We start from the raw sequence: 15,677 nt of genomic DNA, 5'->3' as shown, positions 1-15,677 counted from the left end.
TGCAATTTATCCAAGTACTATCTCACGACTCACAGGACAAACCAGTGCACAACTATGTCCCAGATTGGCGCTGCAAGCCATTTGTCTATATATCTTACGCACAGACACTTTATACTGTGCTAGATTCTCTTTCATCACATGAGAAATTGACTTTTTTTTTTTTAAGACATCATTAGTACGAGGAGTCTACACCTACCTAACCACAGTTATCAAAATTCCCTTTATAAGAGAGGTATTCAGAAGTGTTTGTCAAATCAAGGCCATGATTTTCTTCAACCCAGAGTAGACCCTGCACAAACCTAAAATTAGAAGAAGCAAATCCCACTTTATATCTCTAATAATTACTGGTTGTTGAAGCTAATAATTCATTTCATACTTGTCATTTTTTTCCTTACCTCACTTTCTGCAAGTATGAAACAATTAGGTTTTTGTGAAAAACACTGGACCCCCATCACCTCCCAGCTGCTAGCAAGGAATGAGTTACCACTGCACCACGGATCTCTTCCACGCCCTGCCACACAGCCTGGAGACTGCAGCAGTTAGTCAGACATAACACATGCCTTCTCCACTGCACTTGTTCTTGAGTTTTGACATCCCTACACCTATAGATGCTTGATAGTGCATCCTTCTGCGATGTCCTCTAGACACTTCCTGTACAGTCTTGGTCTGCTGCCCTGTAAAGAGTGTGGTCTTTGGCAGATACACATCCTTAGGATGTAACATAGCAGCTTGAGCTTCCTGCTCACATCTGTGTCAAATGGCAGCCTTTTTCATATTTTTCCTCCTTGTTTCCCTGAAAAATTTCATTTCTGATGTGAAATCCCACCCACCGAGCGCAATCAGCCATCTCAATACTTCAAAAGGCCACCAGTCAGGGTACAATGACCCTTCCAGAGGTCCATATCTATATCTATCACACAGAAGAATGAAAGCATGTACACTTGGAGGACTGCAATTTATATTTCTAGGAAGACTTCTACATGTCTGTACATCAATTTCAGGTGACTCAGGGAATTTTTCTCCTCAAAATATATCTACCACAGGTAAAGCAGGCTTGTGTATAGGTTGTGTGGCCTAACAATAACCCCCCATAAAGCTACAATGATTCACGTCTTTGTTGAATTAGCAAAGTATCTGAAAACCTCTGAGTTAATTTGTGAATATTTGATCCACCTGTAATAGTGGGTTGGCTGCTTTGGTACTTCTGGAAAACCGACTTCAGAGAAGCAGTATTGCATTTGCACTCTGACTTTTTTCATGAAAAAAAAAACACAAGGAAAACTTTATGCAGATGACTGATAAGTAAGGTCATCAGGAAATTCTGGGAGATTTTGGCTCTGAATTACCACATTCATTCATCACTTATTGGCCAAAGTCAACAGGTGAATCAGTTGAGTCTTCTGTGAACTTCCATTCAAAGCCGGTTTTGCATGAGCAGTTGTTTAGAACCTCACAACCCACTAGCTTAATTCCCAAAGCACCTTGCTTCCTTCCTTGACTTACTCCATATTCAAATTCACTTGTAATAAGTTCTAAGGTGCTCTAATCACTCTTTTGCAACACTGGAGACCTGAGATTTTGTTCTCAGTCTGAACACTGAAGTAAACACATAGACATTCACTTCACTGCCATGGTGACTTCCCTACATGTTAAATGCTGATAGTGACATGTATTTCATGCAAAATATACTCCAAATTGAATGAACAAAAATGCCACACGTTTTAATATTTTCTTGTCACCCATCATCATATTTATCATGCCAGTTTAAAGATTAGAACTTCCTAAGAATCACTAGATCTTTTTAAAAGAGAAAGACTATTTTCTAGAAATTAGAAAACTCAATTAATGCAGTTAGGGATACCCTCATTTATTTTGTGTTTTTCAAGAATGTTGGAAGCCAAAAAGGTTTAAAACCTTTCAAAGGTGTTAAAGCTATTCAAAATTAAATTTCAATAGCCAGAAAATTCACTGTAAAAATGTTTCTGTCAACATAACCTTAACTTTATCCTCTTTTAATGATGTCCTTTATGCATACAATAAAATACTGCCACAGCATCTGCAGACTACTCAGGAACAGACCCCATGTGGACACTGAAACTTGTACCTCTTAGGTCAGGATGTATTTCTTCACTGTCTTCACCCAAACTACAGTTTAAAACTATTTGGGAAATATAATTTGAGAACACTTTACATATCGTTCATATGTAGCAAAGATCTATGGAAATTTAATAATATGTTATTTGTTTTGAGGACTATTTGGAACTTCAAGCCTTTTCTGGACAGAAAACCAAAATAAAAGTTTTGTGGAACTTCTTCAAAACTAAAAGACACTGGATGTTGTAATTAAAAAAAAATGGCTCTATTTTTAATTATTTATTTAAGGCATTAATTTTGTCCTTGGCAGTGATTTAACTTGTTGATTCATTCTCACAGAAGGTTATGAAATACTCCCATGCGAATGTCTCTGAAAAGGTTTTCTAAATTTATTTTGGGGAAAAATAACTCTCCACATAAAATGTCTTGGGAATCCCAAACTGAAGTCTGTGAAATGTTCAATTTCCTTCTCATTTGCTTTTTTCCCCTACTTTTTTTTCGTGGAAGTGTGGGTACAAATGCATTTCAGAATCAACTTAGTATGACAATGAAACATTTAATTCAGAAGAGCATTTATGGGTGTAGTCTTCTATCTTAAACACCTTACCTTCTTGTATCACGCACACACAAAAACACCAACAAAACCAAATTAGAAGAAAAAAAGTTCTTTGTTATTACCATGTAGATTCATTGGCAGACATATGAGAGATTTATTTCGATGAGGAGGTCCTTCACTCGTATTTGCCAGCAGGCACATCCAGTCCGCTTGGCACCCAGATGTCGTCCACATCTTACCACCATTTATGACATACTCATCGCCTTTCTTCACAGCTGTTGTCTTGATATCTATTTCAAAACATAGGAAATGGTTATTCTTGTGAAGGAAGGATAAGCTGGTCCCTACATGACTGGATGAGTCACTCCCTTGCTCGCAGACTGTCAACACTCACCCCCTTCACTTTGTGCCCTCCACCAAGCCCTCTAAGCCTTCCAGGCTGGAAAAGACAGACCCACCTGGACAACACTCTTTGAAGACAAGCCAGGGGAAACAGACCACTTCTCTCACCCTCCTTTAGGTGGAGTCTTCATCCCAGTGGATGAAAGCAGAAAGCTCTCTGTAAGTAAATTTGGTCGCCAAAAACTCAGGCCAGAAATACTTCAGTCTGAGGTGATCTATTACGCATTTCTGTCACTGTGTACGTTAGTCACCGAGGAGGCCATTAATTTCAGAGACCCAACTTAAACAAACACAAGCCTCAATATCTGTGTATGCATAAGGATATATATACGTGCACTTCCTGCATGCTGTAGGTCAGAATGGCGTAATAAATTCAAAGATAGTAAGCTTTTAGAAGGCAAAGTTTAAAATTAAGGAGTTCTAAACACCTGCTACTTCTACCCCATGGCATAAAAAACCCAATGCTATTTTCATCCATGAGTGTTCACATCACTGCAAGCAGCCCTGGATGCAACAGACAGCAGGAATGAATCATTAGTTACTACTTACACTCCAGCAGAATTTCCAAAGAGCTGGCTTCTCCCCCCTGAAACTGAATTTCTTCCACTGAAACCCCAGCTAAGAAGGCTCTCTAACAGAAATCTAGCTTTAAGCTGGTGATGGTATGAAAGAACCCAAGCACACCCCCAATAGCACTTGTAAATCTAATGACTATAAAGTGCATTACAGACCACCTACTGAGGGAGGCAGCAGACTTGAAGGGTAGAAGTCAGACACAAAGTGGAGTGGGCAACCACAATTAAGTCAGCTGGTTATACCTTCATACACACCCACCTCAATCTGCACATGAACCTTCTTTCCAGAGGCTGTAAACTCAAAACAAATCAAAACCACAAGCCTGATCTTCATTTGCAGGATAAACCTAGTGGCTACCTGTGGATGAGGTCAGCATGGATGAAAGATTTGTTAGTGAAGAAATGGGAAAAAATGGTGGGAGAAAATTGTGTGATAGTGTAAGAGAAGGAATTCGCAGATATAGCTATAGATAAATGAACTTACAAGAGTGTAATGATGAACAGCGAGAGAGAGTACCAATGTGAATAAAACCAGCAGCAATCTCGCTATTCATTTAATGAAAGGGCTATGCCAAATCTGTCCAAAGGACTTGACGTGGAATCTGAATAATAATGAAGGCCAACAAAGTGAAGGAATCCGAAGTACTGATGCTGTTAATACATGACATAGACTCTGGACAGTCATATACATGGAGACTAAACAATACGCGAAGGACACAAAAGAGCAGGAATAAGAAACATGGCACGACTAGCGTAAAAGGGTGGTAGCACACATAGTGATTTACATCACACATCCTTTTGTTATGGTACAGCTACTAAAAAGATTAAATTGAGGTTGCCTGGAAGGCCTGCAGACGAACGTTGAGTACTACAATGCAATCACAAATATAAACAGTATTTGCAAGCATGGCGTCACAAGAGACTAACTTTCCAAATACAGATTAAAGAACAAATGCCTTACTAATGGGAATGTTCAAGTATTCTCAAGTGTGATGGTTGACAGTTGGCTTCAAGTACTTGAAAAATGACTATTTAAAATCAACTTATGAAGAATTTAGTATCTTCAACCTTAATTAAGGAAAGACGACCAAGTCAATAAGTAAGTTTTAAATATAAAATATGACAGGCTTTGAAAACTTACTTAAAAATTTACTAAAGTCAAGTGGACTCAGTCTCAGTGATATGGCTATTAAGATCCTTTGTCATATTTGACTATAATTATTCTCCCTGATGGAGCATGGCCCCAGAAAAAGTCTACATTTCCCAGAGGGGGTGCTCCATAACTCATTTTTGGCAGGCCCACATCACTGGTCTTGTGGTGTCTATATCTCAAGAGCTTACAAAGTATGCTGTGTGGGTCCCTTCTAGGAAAGACAACAAGGTATTTGACATCATTGAAAGGCATATGAAGCAGCTAGTGCCAAATAAGCAACCAGAGCTAGTTATTTCACCATTCAAATCACACGATATTTGAGAATCAAGTTTTCTTCTCCAGTGTGCTGTTGACTCTAGCCATACATCTAAATAGATTTGACAAAAGGCAAGGTTGGCTTCAACTCTGAAGGTCAAACTTGTTATCACAGATAGGCAACACATACTCTTTATGTCAAAAATGAAAATATATATCTGGAATTTACATCATCAGCACAGAAAAAAAAAGGGGGAAAAAAACTTGAACATAATAGCTTCAAGTCTAACTGAATGAATAATTGCTTCAAAAAACAGGAAAGTAAGGAGATTAATCATCAAAGTAAGCCACAGTTTGGAGGTCAGAAGGTAAGAACTGCCATAGGTCAAACTGAGATAAATCTTGCAGATGAAAAACAACAAAATCCAAAAAGATTAAGGCAGTAAACAAAAAGATTTCAGCTACAAAAGAAAAAGAGAATGAGAAATAGCATGAGGCATGCTGAGGATGCCTCAAAACTAAAGAAATATTTTGCATGCAATTACAAAGAGATTCCCAATGTAGCTGACAAAGGAAGACATCTACAGAAAGGACTGTACAAAATTAAAATAAGTGAAAACAGATGTCGTTGGTCATAGTAATCTTCACAGCCTCAGAATACACTTGGAAACAAAAGAGAATTCAATTTACAGGTGACACCTTATTTCAAACCTACCTGATACAATTATTATGAAAGTGGATTTTCTAGAGAAAATTGGAAAAGAAAACAGGTCCTGTTGGACCCAAGCAAACTAAAATATTATGTTATTAGGCAACTATGAGTTAGATTTTATGTAAAGCTGAAAATTAGGACAAAAGTGGAAATGTGGGTAAGGAAATAGGCAAAGGGGAAATTACATCAGGTTGCATTAAAGGAGGAAGTGCTGACGTGCAGGGAGGGCACTACTGGAGCTTGGATATCAGCCTTTGGATGAAACCTCTTGCATGTTTCCTTTAATGATCTTTAGAAGAAGAGCAGTAATACACCAACAAAATTTGTTGGTATCACAAACCTGGGAGACTTCACCAACACAGACAACTGAGGTATCGGGCAGAAAGAAAGGAACGATCGTGAGTTTTCAAAGTCAACACGGCAAGTACAAGCACTTAGGCACAAGTAATAAGAATTACTGCTGCATCTTAAAATATCTCAGTAGAAAACCAGTAATGAATATGATCTGCATAGTTAATCACAGTTCACAAGCCAGAAAATTGCTGTGTAACAGAATATATCAGAGGGTAGTATTTCTATTAGAGCTGGAAAAGCATTTGTGGCATTACAGACACCATGTACAATTCTGGCTTTTCATGCTCAAGAAAGATGACCTAAACTCAGAAAAGCTGGAACACTGAATTCCACTGAGAGGAAACGGGGCAAGATATCTATGTTGAAGAGGCAGACATGAAAGAGATTACTTGGTGCAGGTGTCTGCAAGACTTAACTCAAACACAGACAAAGTCTCTTCCATGATGTGCTCTAACATATCCTGCAAAGATTATCAGCAAAACATCATATAAATTAAGGAATAACGGTGAGATAAAAAGAGACAAAGAACTGATGCATGTTTATGCTTTGTGGTACCATGAACCCTGAAATCAGAGTAAAGACTTCCTACCCTGACTGTTCTGTACTGTTCTGCTTTTCAAGCTTTGTGCTAGTTTTGTTGTATGTTGTCAATACTATGTACACAATACAATGACTACATTTGAAAGCAGGCAGTTGGTCCTTTAAATTGACTTGAAATTTATGTAAGAGTATAATACACAGTCCTTTTTATTCTGTTGAATTTTGAAAAAATTAACTGCAGGTACCTTTTGATTCTCATGTAGAGAAAAATCTTTTTCTTCTGTGTTTTCACTAGTTTCAGTAATTTTGGACCTGGAAGAAGAAACTGCGACAGATGCCTACTCTATGCCATTCTTCAGTTTAAAGTACACCAGCTCCCAGCACAGGAGCATGTCACCAAGCTTCATGTGTGAACAGTCGCTTTACTTTAGTGCTACTTTCTTTTTTCTTATCTAAGGGAGACAAACATCCCAATAACAACATGAGAAACCAAAGAGAATAACAAGTACAGTTTTACATGGTTTAAAGCATAGTTTTACATAGTTTAAAACTAGGCTGCCTGGAGATGATGATCCTTGAGACATGCAAAGCAGTGCTAGTGAGAAGATAAGCTAGTGCTCCTCAGGCCTAAGTGGCCCATTTAGTTACCCTTTAGAAGCACTGCATGCTGGTTTCTGGATTTATACCAAGGATCAGATGTTCCATGACAGCTAAAAAGCATCATCTTTTCATCCTGCAGTCTGTCTCACTGTGGCACTGACAATCTGAGTTCATCAGATAAATCCTAGTCCATTCCAAATTTTTCTTTAACTGTATTAATCCAAGTGTGTCATGCCAATTAAGCTAGATGATAAGCAACATGCAACTGAAAGAATATTTATGTTACTTATTATCTGAAACACTACATCCAAAAATTACAATCATATTTGGAAAGTTTTGATAATCAGGTAATTAAACTAGAGAGACATTAGCTCAAATAAATGATGTTGTGTTTCCTACATCAGAAAACCTCAAACTTCAGATTACTTTAATGGAAAACAAACCTATAAAAATGATGGAATTTTCTTATGAACAAAATCAGTTAACTAGAAAGGAAAATGATACTGGATCGTGCAAGAAGATTTAGTCCCTTTATTTCATTATCGCCACTAACTCCCTTGAAAAGTGCTTGCTGCACCTCTGGTCTAATACTGAATAATTATCTATTTGTCTTGAGAAAGAAACATGAGTTTGATCGAGGAAATGGACATAGGAATCAGTTTTGTTGATCACTCAGTGATTTTGTCTGCAGGAAGAAGACGTGTCTATAATTTGTAAGCACATGGTGTGTTCAGCTTAGCCATCCTGCTTCCAAACAACAAAACCTCTGAAGTGGTTTCTTGTCATTTTCTTTTACCTCGATGCCCACAATCCACAGTTAGATGAGACATCTTTTACTACAAAATCTGTTGTAAATTCAGCTGTTCAAATTAACTACTGCCTCAGGCACTTCAGAATGGTAGTTTCATTTGTCCATGTTTTTAAACATTCTTGTACTGAAACAAGAAAAATAATTTCATGCAAATTATCTAAATAACTAAACTCATACATTCGACATGGCAAATTCTTCGTTAGCTCTACATAAAATAATTGCCAATTCAGAGACATTTTCGCTGCGCAGAAATGACTGAAGGGGCTGAGGTGAGGTAAGAATGAGCAGGAGGAACTTATTGCAAAAGTGTGATGCCCTCATTTTCAGAAGGGACTTGCTCTGCAATTTGTCCACATTCAGTGAGGACATCTGTTTTAAGGAAGTGCAAGTTTTGTACATTTGAACAGGCCACACACCATATCACATACGTCTACAGGTTTGCACAACTGATGGTGGCTGTGCAACTACAGGAGGTGCAGGAGTGCGCCCTGCCAAGTGGTGAGCTCAGTCAGAACAGGGGAGGTAACAGAAGCAGAAGGATGAAAACATTAGGAGAAATCTAGGGTCAGCTTGACAGCTGCACATTAATCTGCTGTGCTCAGCCCATATCTATTTACTCACTGACATTATGTCTACGTATTCACTGAAAAACACATTCAGTTTGATTGCTTTTGGAGGCATCAGATGTATGTGTTATTGCTCCTGAAATATTACTTCTTTGCCTTCACGATGCCAGGCTGCCCTTTGTATTTCTTATGTGCGCTAGTGGCAAGGGGAAGGGTCAGTGAAACCAGATTCTTTCCATTAAAATGCCAGACTGTCTAAAATTGGCAATTTGCTAGGTTAACTTACTTGCAACATCTGACCCAGCTCCAGCTTCACTGATTCCCAAGCAAGCCACAAAATCCCCAGCTATAGTTGGTGTGAGGAACTGTTTTCTCAACTCATCAGAACCAAACCTGCAGCAATATAATGAAAAGATAGAATATTAAAAGCTTTTGAAGATAAAGTTCTTTTACAAGATACGTATGAGTTTTGTTCTACCCAGACAGTGATCAATTTGTCCATGACTAGGTGAAATCTATCCTGAAGCCAAAGACAGAAAAGACTTTGTCTAAAGCCGTGAATCAAAGTCGTCACTGGAAGTGCAGCCACAGTCATTTTAATCAAGGCTTTTCCAAGTATTCCAGCATCTTACTCCCAGAGAAATGTGTGGTTCAGATGTCCTCAATCAAATTTTTACGACTGCTACTTTATGAGCTATCAGATCTAAACAAACGTACGCCCTACAGGAATCACAATGCTCCCGTGCTGGCCTGCAGCCAGCCAGGATGGAGGATCTCCTCTCTGCTATCTTCTAACTTTTGCACCATCTCTTTGCTTGGTTTTAGTGGTGGCTGAAAAGTTATGACGTGTGATAGCCACCCTCTGCAAATATCTGTTCATTATATTTATATCCCACATCTGCATTTAAGTAATACAGTCAAATGTATTGTTGCTTCCTCACAGCCATTCTTGTAGTCCCCACCAAAATAAAAAAGGAAACAGCAATCTGTTGATGACATTTTACAACAAAAAAAAGACACTTGGACTTATTATTAATTAATATGTGCTATGCACATTTTATTTAGACTATGATTCCAGTCAGTTTCAAAAGGAGTGAGAAATTGAAAACTACAGCGTTTCTTGTCAAAACAGTGGCCTTTCCTAGCCAAATCTGCCAGCAGATGGAAAAGGAATGCTAGGTGTATTTGATAAAACCTTTACCCAGAGGAACCTAATTTAATCATCACTAATGAACGCCCACTTTTAAAACACCTAAAGCCAATGCTCAGGGCCACCAGCTGCTTGCCTAGCACACGCAGGCCACAGCACTCCCCAGACAAAGAGGACCAGACTTCTCTTCGACATGCCACAGGCCTCAGAAAAGCAGCAGTTGCTTTGAGGACTGCTATTTCTTTGATGAGATGCCAGGGGTACCAAAAGCTCCCCTGGGGACCGGAGGGCACCCTTTGACGGGGAGGAAGAGCAAGGGTAAACTGTCTGCAAAAAGACAGTTCTATCACACCGTTAGAGAAGCAACGCCTGTCTTCCCTTTGTCCTTTCCCCTCCAAGAGGCAGAAAAGGCTGCTGAGGGTCAGCCTGCTCTCCCCCAGGGATGTCCCTCCTCCCCAGAGGGATGCCAGCAAAGGAGCTTGAGGGCTACTGTGTAACAGGGTTTTATTTATTAATAAGGCTCCCAGCAACAGTGATTCCTTCCCCAAACAAGATTTTTTTCCTAAAGTTTAGCTGCCTGTGCCCATTTAAAGTGTGCTCCATCTCGTTTCATGGTTGATTTTTTCTTAATCTACTTCTACTGGTTTGGTCTTGCAGCTTGAATGGTGAGTTCATGGTCTTGTTCTTGAACCTCTCCTGTCCCAGCAAGAAGAAGTCCTTGTGTTGCGAGACCTATATTCTATGAGCAGAAATCCATTAAAGTAAAGTTTCTCCTCAGTCCCCTCTAAGAGGTTTCTCAGCTCAGCATTTCCACTAATCTCCTTAGGCTCACCAGCTGCCTGAGCAGGCTGCAGTTAGCTGGGCTCTCTTGTTAAAATACTGTCACCCTACTTCCAAAGGAGCAATGCCACTTTACCTAAGGCTGACCCTTTCTCTCTGCTTTCACTCTGCCACAAAACAGCCAAAGAACATGAGAAGGCCAGAGACTGGCGTGGGAGCTGTCAGACACATTCACTTTGTGCACACAGGGAACTCAGCTCCTCGCCCTGTCCCTGCTGATAACAATCAGAGCTGCAATCCCAAATAAATATAAGAAGCAAGATTGGAGTGTTTACTCCTCCTTCTCCAAGCATACTGGGAAAAAGTCCCCTGGTCTGCTATGCAGTGTATTTTTTTTTCCTTAGGACATGATCAAGTACAGCCAGCTGAACGCTCCTTAGACCACACACATTAAAAAAAAAAAAAAAGAGGCACAACAAGAAAAAAACAGATTCTGAGAGGAGCCAGCAGCATTGCCTATTAGGGATTTCTGGCAACGCTTACAGATGCCTAAACCTTTGCCAGACTTTAGTTATTTCAACAGAGGAGTTTCATGACAGGAACTTTCCTCAGAATAATGTTTTGCGTTTGATATCTTTGTTTGCTTGTTTTAAGTTCCAGAAAACAGTTCAGCTCTTCCCAAAAATGAGGCTGGAGAACTTATTTTGCAATTAAAAAAATAATAATCTGGCAATGCTATCTTCAGAAGCTCACGCTTTGCATGAAGGATGTGCAGCCCAGCAAATGGCTAGCTTCTGCATTAGAAATATGTTGTTTCTGCACAATTCTACCCTTTTTAAACACATCCCAGAAAGATATCACGTTTGCATAAACGCAATACCCACTTCTTTCCAGTGTAATAGCTCCAGCATTAGATGACACTGTTTGCAATGAGACCTTGCTCTGGCTCAAGATAGACCAGATTATGTCTGCTTTATGTTCTGGGCCATATCCCAAAGCATAGGTTCCCACGTCATTAACTCTGCAGCCTTAGCATCCCTCTAAAATACATTTTCATGAATGTGCATGCCTATAGATAAGCACACACAGAATCTATAGTCAGAGTCTACAGTCAATAAACTAGAGCTCCTTGCCGATGTTGGGTAAAAGAGAAGTCCCATGGGTGAAACTAAGAGCTGCATGGGAGTGGTCCATCCTTTCTTGCTCCTGCTCTTGCTTGGTAAGCTACATTGGTGGAATGTGATGAATACAGACACAAAAATGACGGTGATATACAACCTTGTATATTGCAGGTAAAAGGTTAAAAAATTATGGTGAAATACAGATGTAAGAACATTTCCTTGATCCACATAGTTTTGTTTAAGTGCTCTGCCAATTAGAAAACAGCAGTCAGTTCTATTAATCTCAAATACATATAAAAATATGGTTTCTGACAGGTTATATTGCTACATTGAATGAAAATATGAATATGAATGAAAGTATGTCTACTGCACATCACTTTTCTGACATAATTGGGCTGATAATCATCTTGTTAAAACTACAGATCTTACTCACTTTTGTTTCCTATGCTTCTGAGAGAAAAATGCTGAGCTGAAGTGAATTAATTAAATTAGTAAGGGAGGTTCTGAGCGGAACTGACATTATATGATACACTATTAAGTGATAATTGAAATTTCGAATATGAGCAACTGCAGGCAGTTCTAATACTGCTCTCAGCATTCGATCAACTCAGGCTTTCTTGCACTGGAGCTAACATATTCAAGAAATATAGCCTACTCCTAAATCTCATCTGGGCCTCTGGACCACTTAAAAGGGAATATAATACTATCCCTAAAGACTAGAGGTTTTCTAAATGCTCATTTCAAGAACAGCTGTGAGAGAAAACACTGATCCTGATGCACATCAGTGCAAAAGGGCTGAAGCCAGACCTTGACAGTGCAGCAACTTTAAAAAAACTACTTACCAAAGAAAGTTTTCAGATGACGTATGCAATGTTCTACAGTATATCAAAGACAACACATCAATTTGCTCATGGACTTCCCAGGAATATAAAGATGATTTCCTTTACCCAAAGAAGGGATTCACTCTTGCCTACCATCTCTTTCCTTCTTACATACTAGCAAGAGGTGAATTTGTCCCAATTCCCCTTCTGTTGTGCCCCCAGATTCAAACTATTAATAATGCAGTAGACATCAGCCATGTGGAATGCTTTTGCTTCAGGGTAATCCTGCACAGGCATCCTACCATTTGAGGTCTAGTCCCAGCTTAGCAGCACTCTGGGTCCTCAGTGTACACGGAAAAAAAAAAAAAAAAAGAGAGAAAACAAAAGGGAAGAAATTCTTCTTAAAGGCATGGCAAAAAAACGCTTCACGAACAGCAGCAAGCACCCTTGGGTAGCATGGAAGCTTCCTTACGATCAGTAATTTGCATAACCTCGCTTTAAAAGAATCCACACTGCAATCAGCTTTCTCTCTGTGAGTCCCTATTTCCGTCAAGGTAAAAAGACACGCAAGTTTTAAAATACCACATTTAGAAAAACTTATTTACTTTTTGTGAAAGACATCAGAAGAAAAAAAAGCAGGAAGCAAAGTGTTCCGGCTCCCCGTTTTTATCAAGCCTTTAAACTTCAGTTATTTGAAGATTTTATGAAATAAATCGCTCAGTTTGTGGCACAGCAAAGAATACAGATGAGAAGTCCCTCTTGACTACCTGAAGGGTTCTGGTTAAGAACAATTACGTCAATCTTCTATTTATTTAAGAACACGTTTTGCACTGAAGTGCAGGTATTGTAAAACGGGAGCCAAATTTAAGATCATCCTTTTCAGACAATGCTGTTTTTAAGGGCTACCATGTGGTGCCCCCACACCAGCTCTGGAGACCTCAAGGTTGCCCACCAGACAGCACGGCCAGGCCATCACAAGGAGCTGGAGAACCCTCAAAGGTACAGTACCAGCGTGAAGCTGTTTTGAGAACAATTAGCTCAGAAGCAGCTGCTTGATACTGCCCCACTGTGCCTGAATTGATCTGGCCAGGCTAGGCCCAGAAGCTCTTTCACCACGTTTGAGCCCAAGTGTGGACAACTTCTGATTTTCCACCAGGCCTATCAGTGCAGGCACAGCTATGGGCACGCAGCTTCTGGCCCACGCCAGCTCCAGAGACGGAAGGAATTTGCTTACAGTGCTGCACCCAGAAGGGCACTGGAAAAAAGACATGGAAAAACAGAGAACAAGTGTGGGTGGTACAAATAATTCAGATCTCCTCTTTCAGGCTCCTCAGCTAACCGAACCTTTATTTGTTTCTACTCAATTCACCTGAAACAGTCTTCATTACAGCTCAGGACAAGAAGTGGCATGCTGACAGATTAAGTACCAAATGAGAGACAGGTGACACTATTTCTGAAGGAGCACAAAACTGTTCCCTTTACACTATGCCCATGGCTCTCAAATCACCTCTTCTGATTTTCACTGTTTTCCCAGCTGATTAAGTGGATGATCCTGCTTTTCAAAGCTGCTGTTCTGATCATCAGCTGCAACTTGTCTCCCTTACAGCAAACAGGAAAAGAGACAGTAAAATCTTATTTATATATATATATAAATATATATATATAAATTCTCAGATATGACACTGTTCAGCATGGAGAAAGAATCTGCAATGAATAAGCTGACGAAATAGAAAAGCACTTCATCAAACTATCATCGCTATTCTTAGTGTCTTCCAATAAATAAAAAGAAAGAAAAATCAAGCAAAGTTTAATGCCTACTGGTGAGATGAAAGGTCTTTATGCTGATCTGGTATCACTAGGGATCACTACGGGTCTGTTTAAAAGCACAGGAAAATGTATTTCATTCACTGCCTGAGCTGAGAGCTGCTTTCTCCACTGTACTTGTAAGCATGAAAGCAAGCACGGTATTATATCTGGAATGCATTTGAAAGATCTGACAGAGAGTTATGTTCAGAACCAGACACATCATAGGTCAGCTCACTGTTGACAGAATATTTTGCATTTTGTTCTCAAATTTACAAGTGCTACTGCTTCACTTAGAGGAATCTGGAAAAAAAAATGGAGCAGTCTGGGCATCTTTCAGCAAAGCACAACTATTTTCCCCTGTATTTGTCTGCACAATAGAAGTGCATATAAATCAAAATCTTCAGGGTTGCTTCCAAGTATGACCATGCATTTAACTTTCTGAAGGTTGTCAGAAAAAAAACACATGAGAAATGAAGTGAAAGGGGGTATGACCGTGAACAGGCAAACAGACATGAGCAACATTTTCTAAATCACTACGCTCTTTGTAGTTTATATCATTAAAACTGTTACTACAATGTACTTCTCATTTAACTGAATATCTCAAAGATCTTTGCAAACTAAGCTTTGCAACAGCCTCTCACTGGAGCAAGAAACCCATGGAAGTAGAAGGAATAGCATCAGGAAGCATCCTAACTTTTGATATTTTAAGACTTTATTTTTCTAAAGTTTGAAAATGTAAAGAGTTGTATGTGTGTGTGCATATGCATACGTGCATCCATCCATTCAAACTACTGCACTGTCTATATACCTAATTGAGGAAACATCTGTAATTTATGTCAGCAGTGTATCTTCCTGACACATCACATTCACTGAGTCAGCTCCCAGGTGCACTCGTACGTACTTGATGAAAGCTGAATAAAACCCAAATTTAGGAAAGCCACCAAAGGGCTTCAGACTTCATTTTAAAGCTTTATAGGGGATGATATTTGATTCCTGTATTACTATTTACTTGATGCATCATTAATGCATCATGTATCACGATGCTTAGTTAAGATGCAAAATTTGGATTAACTCTTCAAACTTGTTTGGGACCACCAAAGTACAGAGATAGCTTTAAAGAAACCATCCAGGTGGTGAACGCAATTTAAATGATTCACCCAGGGAAAGCAGTTAGCCCTCTCCCTATACTGCATGAAGTGAAGCTGCACCAGTGCAAAACTTCCTGTAGCAGCCAGCATTCTCTTTTTAATACCAACTTTCACTTTTACGTCTTACAGTAGGACTACACTGACTTAATGGTGGAGGAAATGGTGAGTTTGCTAACACAGATGGCAATTCAGTTACAAATTTCATCATGTTAATAACATTTTCACATTCACTT

General features: G+C 39.3%; 1 protein-coding gene across 4 annotated transcripts in view; it reads right to left on the bottom strand.

Moving 5' to 3' along the window:
* LOC121066190 (probable acyl-CoA dehydrogenase 6) overlaps positions 1-15,677 on the bottom strand; it is a 93,316-nt gene that overhangs the window by 23,118 nt on the left and 54,521 nt on the right. For all 4 annotated transcript variants that reach the window (XR_005817564.1, XM_040549598.1, XM_040549599.1 and 1 more), the window contains 2 exons: positions 8,905-9,011; positions 2,773-2,940 (listed from right to left, as the gene is read on the bottom strand). Coding sequence is in view for 3 of the 4 variants with exons in the window: in XM_040549598.1 (XP_040405532.1) it covers positions 2,773-2,940; positions 8,905-9,011 (275 nt within the window). In the remaining variant the exon portion in view is untranslated. The remainder of the gene's footprint in view (positions 1-2,772; positions 2,941-8,904; positions 9,012-15,677) is intronic.

The sequence above is a fragment of the Cygnus olor genome, chromosome 2 (genome assembly GCF_009769625.2).
Source record: "Cygnus olor isolate bCygOlo1 chromosome 2, bCygOlo1.pri.v2, whole genome shotgun sequence".
Lineage (NCBI taxonomy): Eukaryota > Metazoa > Chordata > Aves > Anseriformes > Anatidae > Cygnus > Cygnus olor.
Note: the sequence above shows the minus strand (reverse complement) of the source record. Positions and strands in the feature narration are given on the sequence as shown.